The 16,374-nt window shown below is 31.4% G+C and overlaps 2 protein-coding genes and 1 pseudogene across 3 annotated transcripts; 1 reads left to right on the top strand and 2 right to left on the bottom strand.

Annotated features, from left to right (window-relative positions):
- Positions 1-2,397: 2,397 nt before the first annotated feature.
- Positions 2,398-6,778, bottom strand: LOC101250026 (scarecrow-like protein 9; annotated as a pseudogene).
- LOC101246255 (uncharacterized protein C24B11.05) lies at positions 2,419-5,348 on the top strand. Of its 2 annotated transcripts, none has more exons than XM_010324040.4 (10): positions 2,419-2,482; positions 3,520-3,595; positions 3,693-3,758; positions 3,867-3,964; positions 4,048-4,085; positions 4,170-4,257; positions 4,368-4,506; positions 4,590-4,678; positions 4,771-4,836; positions 4,944-5,348. In XM_010324040.4, the coding sequence occupies exons 2-10, from the start codon at positions 3,535-3,537 to the stop codon at positions 5,085-5,087; spliced, it is 789 nt and encodes a 262-aa protein (XP_010322342.1). In that variant the 5' UTR covers positions 2,419-2,482; positions 3,520-3,534; the 3' UTR covers positions 5,088-5,348. The 2 variants fall into 2 exon arrangements, with proteins under 2 accessions (XP_010322342.1, XP_010322341.1); XM_010324039.4 differs by having other exon boundaries at positions 3,861-3,964.
- An 869-nt stretch (positions 6,779-7,647) lies between the features above and the next one.
- Positions 7,648-10,961, bottom strand: LOC101246637 (scarecrow-like protein 14). Its single transcript, XM_004241172.5, has 2 exons — positions 10,769-10,961; positions 7,648-10,158 (listed from the first exon to the last, which is right to left on the bottom strand). Exon 2 carries the CDS (start codon positions 10,133-10,135, stop codon positions 7,889-7,891), a length of 2,247 nt encoding a protein of 748 aa, XP_004241220.1. The 5' UTR covers positions 10,136-10,158; positions 10,769-10,961; the 3' UTR covers positions 7,648-7,888.
- Positions 10,962-16,374: the final 5,413 nt, after the last annotated feature.

Genomic DNA, 16,374 nt, shown 5'->3' with positions numbered 1-16,374 from the left:
CTTTATATTTTGTCACAAAACAAAATTCAATGAAAAAATCGTTGTGTCCACTTATTATCTGGTGATTTTAAAATTTCTAACTAAATTATTTGAAATTTTTAAAATAAATTTGTAAGGTTGACAAAAAAATTGGTAAGAAAAAGAAAATTATTATTTAACTTTTTCTAATTTTATTTTTTTTATTTTTTTATTCTATATTATATTACATTATAACTTTTCATACAATTAAACATCAATAAATAAACTAATAATTAGTTGAATTTACTTATTTAGTTCGATAATATACATATTATATGAGATTAATATACTGATAAATAAAGATCAAAATTTTATTTTCTATAAATATTATTCACTTACTATTTTCTTCTTAAAAAAGTTATTGTAAGTATATATGGATTTCAAAGCACCCAATAATTATTTTTTAATAATTAATCGACCTTTAATATTATTGACTTATTATACAATTTATGATTAATTGAATTAAATTAGCGTTCATGAATAATTTGTATATCAAAATTTTTTGAATGCATGTGTCTATAAGTATTTAAAATTGATGAGATTATAATACGTTTTAAAACGCATTATGCATGACATAAAAAAATAAAAAGTTTAATTATGATAAAGAATTTGAAGTATGAAAATTTATTCTTAATAAATTAATTAAAAAAAATAAAAATAATATGACCACTATTTTAGTTAAATGAGTTTAATGAATTAAATTAGTTTATTTTTAAAAAAAACTTTAATGACATGTCATGCCAACTAGGAGAAAGTGATGTTTCTGAATTGTCAAGTATAGTTGGGTGATATTTTGATCCTAAATAAAACATAAATGATATTTTAAGACAATTTCCTTAACTTGGGTGACCATTCGGGGAATTGACTCTTTTTCTTTTAATAGAAGCGGAAACAACTTTTCGATTAACCAAATCCAGCCTGATATTGGCTTAGTATAATGGGCTACATATTCTTTACCTCTTCACCGGAATTGGAATATGAACCGTTTACAGGCCTACTACAGGCCCATCTATATCAAACTGTTATGAGCCCAGATGTTCTCTTTACGTTATAAATCCAGTTTCCTATTGAAAAGTGATGACGTAAGGTGAAAAGCAAAAATATCGTTGAACGACATAATATACATCAATACTATAACATTTTATGATTTTTTTTCACTAATATTAGCACATTACAATTGAATGCACTCAGATTAGTTTTCTCATGAATCCAAATTACTTAACGTGCCTCATAGTTTGTACGGTTCCTTAATAATGAAAAATATCTAACTTTTTTTATTGTTAAACAGGGAATTATTCTCTTTTTGTTTATGAAAAGTAAAAAATATAAAAATCTAGTCTTGCAACTGAGTACAACCTCGTATTTAGTTGCTTTGAGTTTTTGTTGGATCTTCTGCAAAATTAGTCACTTCAGTTAAATTGTTCCAGAAAAAGAAAACATTGAAAATTTATAGGGCTCCTAGTCAATAGTATTCTATATCCAACAAAGTTGACGCATGATTAATAGAAATTCAAATAGTTGAATATTTTAATTATGCTATTGTTTAATTAGAACTTTCTGTTTTCTGGATCAAAATCAAGAAAAGACTCCCTCTATTTTAATTATTTTGTTCGAATTTTAAATTAAGGAAAACAAACGTGAAGTATTTAAAACATTAAAATATAAAAACGTGTCGTTGAAGAATAATTAAGCGGTGTGGAAACGCGGATTTTTGGTATTAAAAAGAAGGGTCTTACCATGTGGCTGAAGACTGAATATGAGAATGAATTAATTACATAGGGAATTTAATGGTGAGTGGATATATAACGTGTTGTACTAATAAGAATACTCATTAATAATTTTAAAATCTCTCATTTTTTTTCTTTTAAAGGGAAATGGTGGTTGACGATGAGTCGACTCTTACGTTGCTAAATACAATTTATTTAATTTTAAATATTATAAATAGAAATTAAATTAAAAATATGTTAAAAAAGAAGGGTTAAGACAATTTTTCAAAAATGTACCTAGAAAGGTAAGTATGAGAGAAGGGAGGATACCCTTTTTCTACTTATTTTTCAAATGAATTCACGCTAAAAAATCACATATTAAAGTAAAAGTAATGCATTACTTCGCAAAAATAATTATACAGTTGAATACTCAAATTTAAAATTAAAAAAGTACTTATCACCCCTTAAAAAATCTAATTTATATATGTGGTTCGAGAAAGGGAAGGAAAAAATGATTATTTGTTTAACAATTGGTCAGAATTGTAGGCGTAGGACCCAAGACTTTGTTCAATCCCTTTCGGTCCATCTTCTACCCCTTACTTTATGGAACAACAAAATGTCTTTGTTTTTGAAAGTTTCTGCTATAAATAGCTTATCACTCTTTCATTCTCTTGCGCCTTTACTTTCCAGCGTTTATTTATCATACAGTAATCGAAAACTGCTCAAAGTAACTTCTCACATTCTTCTAGAGAGATCTGGTAATGATTCTCTCTTTTTATTCACATTTTTTATGATTTTGTTGCAGTTTTATGTGTTGGTATTCTTGATTGTACTTGAAAAATTGTGTTTTTATTAATTCTTTTGAGTTTCATTGTCTTTGTAGTCTGTCTTACTCCTACTTTTTGGTAGTTTTAGGAGTATTCTTGTTTGTTTTTGCCAAGATTGTATTTTTCATCTTTTTGTTTGTTTGTTTGTTTGTTCATCTTCCCCTCTCTTTTGTTAAAGTAATGTGATTGTCCCTTTGCATCATTGTGAAGTAAAGTTTCAGTTTTTATTAGGATTGATCTTCTTCTTGGTTTGTTCCTGCCCTTTTTTATTTTAGATGAATAATAAACTTCCTCGATATTGTGGAGATAGTCTGTTAAAGAGAAATATACTGGTTGCCCTGTTTGATTGTTTCCTCTGGTATGATTTTGTCTTATTTCTCAAAGATCAAGATTGAATTTTGATCAACACCTAATGATATCCAAGTATATTGAGGTTCCTGGCAGATATTGAGTTCACTCTACCTCCCGTGACCCCACATGTTTGATTTCACCGCGTATGTTGTTTAGTTGTTGTTTGAGTTTTTGAGTCTTTTCAAGAAAAAATCATTTCTTATCTGCTAATTAAGCAGTTTTAAACTAAGTTCTCTATTAGTTAGTCTTATGAAGCTGGAAATACCATGGTTGAGGTTTTATGTCTTCTCCTTTATTATCTGGACATTTTTAGTTTCTTGATCTGCGTATGATATTCATAGTAGTGAGTCAATCACCTTAGAACCAGTACCAAAGACGTTACTGTTGCAGTCCATGTTGCATTCCTCTTCCGTTATTTTGTGGGGGAGGATTCCTATTAGAGGAGCTTAAAGCATGTTTCTACTTTCTTCTTTCAATTGTTGTGGAGGGAACAAGTATTATCAGTGCGATATGTTGCTCCCTAACTAGCCTTATCATCTATACTTAATGAGAGTTTCTATCACAGTTATATCTAATATATGAGCCAAATACTAATTTTGATGTTTATATAATTTAAGACCCTTTAGAACAAAATGGAGCATGAAGACAGCTACAAGGGAGTTTCGGAGCCAAAATATGAGTGCCTTCTGTTTGGTGAGGCTTTATATCTGATATGCATTCTCCATCCAAAGGAAGAATGGAAGATTGCCTTGTGTATTATTCCTATAAATGCTTGCATTTCAATTTGCAGATGTTGATGATACACTTTATCCACTTAGCTCTGGTATTTCTGCACAATGCACGAAAAATATCATTGGTAATTTTGCAGTTCTCTTTAATTTGATATCTCCTCATATAATTGCTTCCTACATAAATGTTTGTTAGATCGAATAATCAATAATTTTCCCATTGTTGCAAGTTTTAGATTATATGATTGAAAAGCTTGGCATTGATGAGACTAAAGTTCCAGAAATGTGTATAAGCTTATATAAGGAGTACGGAACAACCATGGCTGGTCTCAGGGTAAAATTATAGCTTGTGTTAATTGACTATGAACAGTTAGTCTCAGTTGTTCATATGCTAAACTTGGCATTCAATTTTTTCAGGCCATTGGTTACGACTTTGATTATGATGACTATCATAGGTAGCACTTCTTTTCTATGTTTCCTTACACATCTTTTTATACTGTTTTTAAATGAGAAGTATCTTATCCAATCTTCATTAACAGTTTTGTACATGGGAGATTACCTTATGAACTTTTAAAGCATGACCATGTTCTGAGGAATCTTTTGCATAGCTTGCCTGTTCGGAAAGTTGTAAGTTACACATACTTCTATAGCACTACAATAAACAAGAACCTTCATGATCATATACCCTTTGTATGATAATGTTGGTGTAATGTGTATATCTGTTGTGATTGAAACAGATATTTTCAAATGCAAATGAAGCCCATGTGGCAAAAGTTCTTAGCAGGCTCGGATTAGAGGACTGCTTTGATGATATCGTATGCTTTGAGACTGTGAATCCTACCAACAACGGCAGTGCACAAGACAGCAACAATGGTGGTGAGTCTGTTGTCAGATCTAATTCCATTTCACTCTCGAGACACTACAGATATACTAATTCTAGATACTTCTTCTCCTTCCAGTATCCCCTAGGTCTCTTATTGTTTGCAAACCGTTCAAAGAAGCCTATGAACAAGCCTTTAAAATAGCCAACATTAACCCTCAGAAGACGGTATGTAATTATCCTTGATTTCTGCATTTCCATCTTGTACCAATTTACCTGAATTCTAACTTAATACTTTTTTATCTTTCTGCTTTCCTCAGCTGTTCTTTGATGACTCGGTCCGTAACCTTCAGACTGCTAAGCTCACAGGCCTTCATACTGTGTGGGTAAGTTGAATTACTAACTTTTGGAGCAACATAAAGCAAAAGAATCTCATAGTCATCCTCCTTAATTCTTTTCTAATATGCATATGAACTTCACTTATTTGGTATAGGTGGGTGCCTCCCATAGAACAGAAGGCATAGATTATGCACTAGAAAGCATTCATAACATGAAGGAAGCACTACCGGAGTTATGGGAAGATGTTAAACCAGACATTCGCTACTCGGAAAAGACTGCAATTGAAGTGAGAGCTTAGTTGTGTAATTTCACAATAAAGACAACCGTATAGTTGTAGTTATTTAATCTATTGCTTTCTCTTTTTCTTTTCTAGTTTCCTCTTTTGCCTGTTAACCTGAATAACAGTTGTTACATTGATTTCACAATCCCTAACTGTATTATTATTGCTTAGTGGATGTGAGATTTCTCATGTGACTATAGTTGTAAGAACTTCTCCTAGAAGTAAGTCCATGATGACTACTGAATCAAGTTTGAATTATAAGTATTTGGTTGTGAACTATTTGATTTTCTCAACTGCCACTGTTTATCTGGTTCTGGCCTTTCGACTCTTGCAGTACCTTCACAAGCCACATGTTCATAATTTCCTTCCCCCAAATTCGCCTTCTCAAACAGCACTCTCTCTTGATTTTCACGCGGTACAGTTGCCTCCATCATGTCAAACAGAGAAGAGAAGTGGAATAGTGCTTGTTTAAATCGAATTACAAAGAAAGTTTGAGTTATATGCCCCGTTTACAATTCCATGAAGGAAAACATCAGGCTTTATTTGCTTAATCAATCTTAGCACATCATCTCTTGGACTGTTTTCATATACTGTTTCATCAGGCACATTTTATGAGCCTGTATAAGCAATTTACAACAAGCATCTCATCTCTGTTTATCTTGAGATCCTCCAGCTGGATAGAATCCCATTTCTTAGCATTATACTCAAAGGAACATTAAATCTCTTGCAATACTTTGCTAGTCGACGCCCTGTCTCCTCAACTCTCTCTGCTGGTCTGAATCCAGCTTGTGGAAAATCAATTCCTGTAATCCTGATGGCCTAAGAAAATAAAAAACATGGCCATTGGAAAACATACAGAATACCAAAATCAATAATGTGTATACTTGTTGCTTCCCTTGTCAGCATCCCAATTGACTTGTTAGCGATTATGTTGGACATCATCCTGAATGGGGATGCTGTAACATACACCTGAAACAAAGGCGATCTAAAGTTTGTGACTTCAGAAAAACAGTAAACTTATTATATTGTACATGTTTCTAAAACTTTTGCTGAACATGATAGCAATGGATCAGTTGCCTCTGACCTGAAAGGCTTTTAATATGTCTGCAGCAGATATTCTCCTCTTTGCAAAAGCTGTAGTGCTAATGAATCTTGAAGCATACAAGGCCTATTCTCTAAGTCTTCCTCTTCTTCCATAAGCATCTGATTAAGGACTCCATCAAAGTAATCACATGCCAGAGATGAGTGATTATTTGACTACATTTCAAGAATCAAAGATGTTTACAAAAAATTCAGCTAATTAGCAACACAAATAACAAATAAAAAATGCATCTAATTTTTTGTTTTGAACAATTTTTCTGTTTGTTTATTTTAGACAAATGATGAATAGTAAATACTCTTGTTATGAAGCCTCACTTCCTAGGAAACAGAGGCAGAAAAGCCCAAGTACACTTGGGTTGAACGTAGCCGCCGAACTAGTCGTAGCGGAATCAGTATTTTTACTAAGGGATTAACCGAGGGATGTGAATGAACCCTCCTCCTACATGGCTCCGCCAGTGCATATAACCTAAATACATTTGAATGACAAATGTCAATACATTTTGATGAAGTTTCTGATGGGAACACCCTGATTTGAAGTGCCTAAATAAAAATTGAGACCCAAGTTTAAAAGTCTTGACTATATATATTTGGCCTACAATTGTTGACATCTATTTTGAGATGTAATGATTTCAGAATTGCGTTATTGCTTGGACCATATAGATAGAAAATGACAAGCACAAAACAGAAGACGACATACGATGTAAGAAGACAGTTCAATTATTAAAAAAAAACAAGTATGCTTTCTAATCCAAACGTCAATTCTAGGTCAAGCTAAATTGACAAAACTATAGGAACAATCAAATTATGGACCAGCTTCGTTCCCCCAACAACTAAAATCTCCAGGCCTACAAATCCAAAATAATAATAAAAATAAAAAGGTATAATACATAAATGCGCCCTTTAACTCGACTTTAAATCGCTTTTATGCCCTTCAACTTTGGATGTGCACAAATAGACACTTAAACTTGTATAAAGTTGAATAAATAGACACACGTTCTACATGTCTTTTTTGTACTACGTGTATTATGCCATGTAGGACTCATGTGTTTATTTATTTAAAAATTGGATAGTTAAAGTGTCTGTTTGTGTATTATAAAAGTTGGAGATCAAAGTAAAAATTTGAAACCAAATTTAAAGTCCAATATGTGTATTATGCCAAACAAAAATGTTGTCTGAATTAAGCTGTTGACACCATTGGGAATACAAAATTAATTGTTTTTTTTAAAATAATCTAAACTTATAAGGACCAGATTTCCTTATCTCTAATCCTTGTTATGCTACTTATAGAAGGAATCAATAATCCCTATATTCTTGAAGTTAGTGTTGGGACAAATATTAGCAAAAATTGTCACAGAATCAATGACAGTAACCTTTTACTGACATCATCTTTTTTGACTTTTTAAAAGCATATTCACATGTCTTTTTAAAAGCATATCCCACCCTCGAATCGAAATTCAAGGTTCTGAGTTCTTATCAGTTGAGTAACTTTTTGAATTGTATTACATATTATATTAAATAAACCAACAGAACACAAAAAAATAAAAATAAAATTGAACTGCAAAGGAATACAAAGCTGTAATATCAAAGATTAGCAAGACTAATCCTTTCTAGGGCCAGAGTTATGTACATATAATAGCTTTAGAACACATCGTTTATGGCTAACATAACAGAATTCCTATGAACTAAAACCTTGACTAACAAACATGTTTCAGATACTTCTATGCTGGCACCCAACACGAGCTAGCGCATACTACCCGGCCTTTCCAACCCTGTAACATCCATTTACCATCCTCATCAAACACAAAATCGCGGAGGTATCCAGCCTTTACCTTGCACCTTAACTTCTGCACGAGTTGTTGGTTCAACGGAAGAATCTTGAATCCAGCCCTCATATTGCGAACCTGCCATTGCTTGTACGTCTCAGGCCTCTCAACCCTCTCGGAACCCTCACAAGCAATGACATTCATTGCCTCGCGTCTGTAAAATTCTTGTTCAAAATGCAACCTCTTCTGATCACCACGGGGTAAGGTAGCATCAAACATGTCAAAGAGAGTTGAGTAATGGAAGAGGGCCTCCCTGAAGCGAGTGACAAAGAAGGGTGCACTGTAAGATCCATTGATTACAGCTTGCACGAAGATATCCGGATTCATCTTTCTAATTAAGCCCAGAACTGCATCCCTTGGACTGTCCAACATCACTGTCTCATCCAACAGGTTCTTAAAACGAAAAAGACAGTTCACAGCAACAGTCTCACCACTTGCAAGTTTCAAGTCCTCAAGTTTGATGTTCTCCCAATTCTGTGTTGCTATGGCATTATATTCAAATGGTACTTTAAAGCGCTCACAATATTTTGCCAATCGGCTCCCTGTCTGTTCTAAGCTTTCTGCTGGCCTGAATCCAGGTTGGGGAAGGTCTATTCCAGTAATGCGAAGCTTTGGAGGCCCATCAGGTATCTCTGAGAGAAGCTGGATGAGTATTGGCCACTGGAAACCATATAGTATACCAAAATCTATGAGATGCAATGTCCTGGCATTAGATGCTGTGTGGAAGATCATTTTATTCGCAAAGAATATTGATATTTTCTTGAACGGGCATGCCGAAAGATAAACCTGGTATGCTTTCAATTTCTCAGCAGCTGTAATCTTTTTCGGAGCAAGGGCAGCATATATTTGAGTGCCAGTGCCAGCCAACCGGGCTTCAAGGCCATCCGCAAATACACTGGCCAGCCTTTGGTATGCATCACCAATGGAAGAACAATGCTGCCTGATCTGCTTTAGCTGTTCATATGCTGTCCTGCGATCGTCAGCAGCAACAGACTGTGCACAGCTAACTAAGAGAGTCCTTAGATCCACAGCTTCATTTTTAGTCCCTTGTTTCTTTGCACGAGTGTTTCCACCATTTGATCCATGTGCTTGTCCATTCTGGTCTAAACTATTGTCTACTGGCATTTCACACTTGACATCACCACATATTGTCTCACCTTTATCTGTACAGAGCAGAACCCTGTCAAACATCTCTGATAACTCAGCCTCCTCCTCCACATATATTGCTGATTGTTTGTTGCTCCTTTCATCTTCAAAATCACTGTCCTCAGGATACTGATGTTTTCTTCCTTTAGTCCCATTAGGTGAGTGATTCCTCTCATCCTTCTCTACCTTGACCACAGCCTCTTTGGTCACTTCTTCCACCTTTGGAGGAAAGGTATATTTATCCAAATCAACAACAAATTGACTAACATTTGGAAGGAATTTATTAGCTTCCTCCACCCCTCTCTTGAACTGTAAGATAGACTCGCGATCAGTAAACATGTTTGAAAGAGCATTAGGATTTAAAAAAGAGTCCATATGGACATTCAAGTTGTTGATGTTGTTTAAAGAACCATGAGACCTCTCTGAGTTACTCTGCATCAAAGGTTGGATGGAGTACTCTGATGGATGACTCTCCACAGGCAAAGACAAACTAGATTCTCCAGGATCAACAATCCAGTGAGGATCCATGGAATTACTATGAGCATTGCTACTACTTGTACTATGGTCACTGGAAGTCTGGAAAATGCTGTCAGGGCTTGGGCTTTCTAACTGATGGTCAACATGATAGGGTGAAGGAGGGTACGACTTGCCAAGGGCTTCATATAAGGACTTCTCAGCAGCTTTTAGAGCAAGCGGGTCATGAAACATGCTGGGCTTATCTTCAATATTCTCCTCCATAAGTATCTGGTTTAAGTACTTAAACAGAAAATCAGAGTCATGATCATCTGGAGAGTCCACTTCCGAGCTCACGTTTGATGATGGGGCGAAATTACCAATGTCTACACTTGGGGCCGTATACGGAACACCAAAAGCAACATAGTCATCATTATAATTGTGAGGAGGATTCAGAGATCCCTCATAGCTAGACAAATTAATCTGATCTTCGAACTCGAAAGTGTTTACAGGATCAGACAACGGAATGAATCGAGGATCCATAACAGTTTTGTGTATAAAACAATCTACAAACAAAAAAAGAGAGAAGGAAAACATCACTCAAGGGGAGAAGAGGAATGAAACAGGCATTGTTAGGTCAAACTAAACAATGAGAATATACAACTGAAAAACCAGCTAATGGTGGAAAAGAAAAACAACTTTTTTTCCAACTTCATGCCTGGTTTAACATCTGAGGCCCAACAACAAACTGCCAAAAGGCAAAAAGTTACTATTTTTTTCCACAGACTATAAACATGAGGTAACTTTATACTCATAGAGATACAAATTCTACAAACACAGAAATCATAACTGATCTTAAAACCCATTAATGGCAATAGAAAGAAGCAATCAATTCAAAGGTAAACAAAACCCACATAACAGAAAAGAACAAGAAAGATCAAATCTTTAGTTGCAAAACTTCAAGAAATGAAAGATAACACAGGCACAAAACACCAAACTGCTACAAAAAATCATGATTTCTTGTTTTCTCAAATAAAAAACAGGGGAAAAAAGCATAAGCCTCTCGTTGGAAAAATCAACTATAAAAAAAACATGAAATAAACGAAAACCCAATTCAGAAATGAAGAAATATCTCAACTTGAAATACAAAATTCAATATTTATTAAATGGGCATACCTTAATGAGTGGAGTGAACAAGATGACAGCAAAAGTGAAAAAATGAGAGGCAGGCGCTTTTCTCAGTTTTTTTGAAGAGAAAATAAAAAGGGGCAAAACAAGCAAAGAAGATATAGTATGTAAAAAAATTGATGCACGCGAGTCAAGGCTGCGCCTTTATTAAGCCAAAGACAAGAAAAAGGAACCTTCTGTGAAGGAGAAGGAAAAGGAAAGTAAAAATGTGATCGAGATAAAACTTGATGGGTCAACAAGTGTTCATGGGTCGGGTCGGGTCATCTTCTTTGTTTGTCTCAGTATGTGTACTGTGCCAAGCTGATTGGTGGTTTTTCTGCTCTCTGAGCGCGGCACCGAGTGCCCCACTATCCCATTTTGTCCCATGAACGAGTAGACGGCTTGACTCTATCCACACAATTCACAGGGAGAAAAAAGTAAAGAAAAAAATTACAAAGATTCAATATCAAATCATGCTTGTTTCTTTGATTTGTTTGTTTTGCTTTTCATTTTAATTTATTTTGTTAAGGAATGACAAAAAGTTTAATATCGATGGCTATTGAGATGCGTTGACTCCTTGTAAGATATTAACAATCATCTTAGAGCTAGATTTTGGAGGTACGTTAGGTCTTAAGACTTAATTCAACATGGTATCAGAGCAAGAATTGTTTCATCGGATGTTGGGACAGGATCCGTCTCATCCGATCTTGGAGTCCTCAAAATCAAAATTGTTCATCCACCAGATGCTAAGGTAGACTCTTTATAAGACATAGACAATCCTCCTCTTTAAAACTAGCTTTCTCGAACGAGTTTTTGGAGTCTGAGTTAGGACCTAAGACCTAATTCAATACATATTAAATTAAATATTTTTTTCCTTTTTTTAGTGAATTTTAATTTTAATTTGTTTATTTTATTTCATTTCTAGTCTAGAGGACATGTTACATTACTTTAGTTTAAGATCATAAAATTGTTTTTTTCTTAAAATTGAGTCAAATTATAAAGTAGATATTAACATATCATGGTTAATTAAACTGTGAATTATGCTCGTGTTAATCCATTATATAGAAAATTATTAGTGTTATATACTATTCAATGTATTTGCCTTAATAGGCTTATAAAGTACCCTTTTATGGATCTCTATTTCCAATTAGCTATGTGTTTCTGTGTATGTATCATGGATTTATTCTGTTGTTATAAATATAGGATACAGATTAAGTGTTACTCAATTAATAAAATAAGAATTATCAGATTAATTTGAATTATGTGTAATGATAATTTAAAAGATTCTATAATGATTATGAATTATAATGTGAATCAAATTAGTACTATTAACTATTTTTATTTTATCAAAATATTAATTATTTTTATTATAATTACAACATCACATCCATTATTTTTAAGTATAAAATAAAATAGTACAACACCTGGATAGTAGTTGTACATCAGAAGAGACGTAATATCTAGGAAACAATAGGAAATGATTCAATGTGTATTCATATCTTTTTTCTATTGTGTCACTAATATTGAGACATAAAATAGGAACGCAAATGCTATATCCAGCTTAATAAATCTACAATAATTTGAAAGAATCAAAAGTAATCATTGAAACAAAAGACAGCAAATGAGTCCAATCACGAAAATAAATCAGAAGCAAACACAAAAATCAAATGACCGCGTAAAGCTAATGCAAAATGCATTTGTGATTTAATAAACTAAAATAAATCATAAATTTAAATATATTATATGCATGTATTAGTTTGATATAAACGTTTGATACGAATTAATTTTATCCTAAAATAATATATAAATTTACTCATAGACTTAATTTTAACTTGTTAAATTTGATCGATATATAATAAATAAATTATCGTTTAATGCTGATTTGATACTGACAACCACACGGTTACAAGAATGATCGGATGCTTAGCTTCTTTCTTTTGTTCATTTTCTGTTTGGATTTTCTTATTAACAAAATAAAATATTCACTGAATTTCTTCTAAATATATATAATTTATAACTTCATTATACACATATATAAGTCGATCATAGGAATATCTTTTATATTATAAGTGCATAAAGCTTTTAACTCTTAAGTCTTTATATTAGGGACATAGAAATTATTTATATCATCAAATTATTTTCATATTATTATGTATAGTTTCGTTTAGTTAGTATAGATTTACCAGTTACAAATATGGTAAAAGTACCTTGTTGTAATTAATAATAAAATTACATCCATATAGATAAAACTCATTATATAGAGAGAGATTTTATTAAAATGATTAGCCCATTGAGTCGGGTCAGACCCAGAAGCTGGTTGTTTTTTTCCTTTTGTCACTTCGTTTGGGGTTGAAAATGTATTAACACGTTTTAAAGGATAATTTAATGATTAACATGATATAATTAGAATTTTTGAGACGGAAAAATATTTAATTAGAACTCATCTATTGACTGTGTAAAAAAACATGATTAGGAGGTAATTATGTTAATTGTTAAACATGTTGTTTGGTTTTGTCAATTCATAAATTGTCAAATAATATTTTTTTCTGAAACCAAAGAATTCTGAGATTGCACATAGATAATTTATCAAATTAGTCAAATATTTACTTTTGATTTTGTCTTCTATTAAAAAAATTGTTGTGTTAGGAATGAAAGAAGATTGTTCACATTATAATATTCTTACATCATACAACATTAATTTGTTTTTTTTTTTGTAGAAGAGTAAAGTAATACTTGGAGAGGAAGTAAAATGGGCCGGGTCAAATTTTGGAACTGATTTATTTTATAATATTTGCTTATTTTTAGTCAAGAAAGATATTAATATACAAATAATTTGAATATTCTAATCTTCTTTGTCATATTCTTCCGACAGTAGACATAATACTGAGCAGGTGTTTAATCATAGAATTTGATCTTCAATTTGAAGTTTTAATGTAAATTGTCAATTTTTTTGAAATTTTAAATTTCAAATTTTAAATTGTGATTTTAAAAATAAATAAATTATTTCTTTGTCACATAGGAGAATTATATTAAAGAGTAATTGCATTATGATTCTTGTTCTTTTTTTATATTGAACTAACTTGAATCAATTAATGTCGTATATTTTTAAAGAAGTTTTTTGATAGTATATTATAATTTTTATGAAGTGATATTTGTAAGCGACATAAAAGTATTATAAGTCACAATTTTTGATAATTTAAAATATTTAAAAGATCTATGAAAAATTTAAGGTCAAAAATAGACTTATTTAAATCTTAAAATTTAAAACGTGTCATATAAAATAAAACAATCAAATACTTAATTAGGAAATTCTAAAAATAGAACATCGCTTGACTATGAACAACAATTGGAACAAAATTTTTGAGGGTAAATAGAAAGAAGTATATATATATATATATATATATATATATATATATATATATAAATAAAAAAAATTTCCAAAGTATTGAAATGCAAATATCTCTTTAAAAGAACATAAAACTCAAAACAAATTTATAAAAAAGTTGTAAAAAATCGAATCTCTCCAAAATTGAACTGATTCTAAAATTCATTGGTAATGCGCGACCTCGATATTTTTGCATTGCATTTCATTTCTTCATGTAGAATAAGTCCTACAACGTTCTACCCATTTATATTTTATAAAATATATTTTTAAATCAAATAATCTAACGTTGGATACCGATATGACCATATAAAATATAAGTAAATGCCGATTTATTTAAATACTATGGGGGGAATATCTTGCCCCACAGGAAATCATGAATGGCTTATTTTACTTCATAGTCAAATTATTTATATATGTTTGAGCAGAGGCGGTTTCTGGATTCAGAGTCTATAGGTGTCAAGTAGATACATTATCTAAGTTAATTTTAGGTTTAATTTGAATTATTCATCTTTCGATCTATTTGACAAATCAATTAATAAAATAGAAATAAACAACAATTATAATTTATTTTCAAAATGTGTTTGAAGGTTGTTTAAGAAAAAATTAATAATAGTTGAAGGCCTCACATAGCTTGAATTTTAAGAAAAAATAGATATCATATAACCGACAGAGTATGCATGTAGGACAGTAAGAATTTATGAATAATTTTGGGAAAATGCACAAGTATCTCCTCAACCTATGTCCGAAATTTCAAAGAAACACTTATACTATATTAATGTCCTATTACCTCTGAACTTATTTTATAAGTAATTTTCTACTTTTTTTCGGCCTACGTGACACTAGCTTGAAAAAAAAAGTCAACTAGCGGTGGACCCATAAGATAGTGCCACGTAAGCCAAAAAAGGGTAGAAAAATATCAATAAAATAAGTTCAGGGGTAATAGGATCTTAGTACAGTATAAGTGTCTCTAAAATATTGGATATAGGTTGAGGGGATACTTGGGCATTATCTCGTTAATTTTCAATTTTGGGTGACATGAAAATAATACCAAGACCTATGTAATTATTTGTCAAAATTAGTGACGATATTTCCATTTTTTTTTCTTGTTAGATTATATTTAATGCATTCAAATGTTTATGAAACTATCAAATTATTGAGAAAGAGAAAAAAAATAAAATTATACTCCTTTCATTTTTCGTATTAGTTAACTAACTTTTTTTTAGCCGTATTCTTTAAGAGATCATAACAAAAAAAAAGAAGAAGACAATTTACTATTTTATTTTAAGATCATTTTTGCAAATTTTTACAAATTTTGTTTACACATTCAAGAAAAATTAATTGTTAGGATAATTAAAATAAAAATAAATATATTGTTCGATTTTGTTAATTGACAAATATTTTAGTAATGTAAATAATTATTATAGAATAGAAAAATAATAATAAATGTTAAAAATATAACGAATTATGCTAAAATTTTCATCGAAATTTGTAATTAACGTGACAACCCTATCGCACTGAGTAGATCCGCCTCTGGTTTGGGGGACATATGATAGAACAAAGACACTTCAGAATGATTTGACCAAATCAACTAAGTACGTTAAGCTTTATTCATCCACTTAACACAAAATTAGTAAAAATATTAAAACGGAAGTTTCATGAGAGGTTCTAAAATTGAATCTTTTTGACCCGTCGGTGATTAGGGCAGTGCTAGAAGATCGAATATGATTGAATTAAATTAAATCACTTCTTTTTAAAACACTAATATATTATATTAAAATTTAAAAATCATAAAATTGAAATTTTTTACTCCGCTATCAATAATATATGAGACCAACACTGCTCACATACATTGGGCTTTGGCCGCCAGTTTTCTCAGATTTGGTGAAAATTATTACTTCTTCCGTCTAGTATTGTTTGTCATTATTTCTATATTTAGAGTTAAAATATAAAATTTTTGACTATCTTTTGTTATATTAATATGTAAAAAATTACAATTTATAATATTTTTCATATAGTTTTAAGATATCTAATTTTTTTATTTAAAATATCAAATTAATATAATCTAATTTGACTTTAAAAGTTAATTAAATTATCTTTTGAAAAACGCAACATAACAAATAATTCCGGACAAAGAGAGTATTTGAAAAATAATTATGTATTGGTTAGTTATTTTGTTGCATAGTCAAAGCATAATTAAAACTAAACAAAGAAAGAGATTCAATTATCATCA

The sequence above is a fragment of the Solanum lycopersicum genome, chromosome 6 (genome assembly GCF_036512215.1).
Source record: "Solanum lycopersicum chromosome 6, SLM_r2.1".
NCBI classification, from domain to species: domain Eukaryota; kingdom Viridiplantae; phylum Streptophyta; class Magnoliopsida; order Solanales; family Solanaceae; genus Solanum; species Solanum lycopersicum.
Note: the sequence above shows the minus strand (reverse complement) of the source record. Positions and strands in the feature narration are given on the sequence as shown.

Excerpts from the sequence above, each read along its gene's own strand:
- LOC101246255 (XM_010324039.4), top strand. The coding sequence starts at position 3,535 with ATGGAGCATGAAGACAGCTACAAGGGAGTTTCGGAGCCAAAATATGAG. Across the intron at positions 3,759-3,860 it reads ATGCACGAAAAATATCATTG|TTTTAGATTATATGATTGAA; the intron begins GTAATTTTGCAG and ends CATTGTTGCAAG. Across the intron at positions 4,679-4,770 it reads ACATTAACCCTCAGAAGACG|CTGTTCTTTGATGACTCGGT; the intron begins GTATGTAATTAT and ends TGCTTTCCTCAG.
- LOC101246637 (XM_004241172.5), bottom strand. The coding sequence starts at position 10,135 with ATGGATCCTCGATTCATTCCGTTGTCTGATCCTGTAAACACTTTCGAG.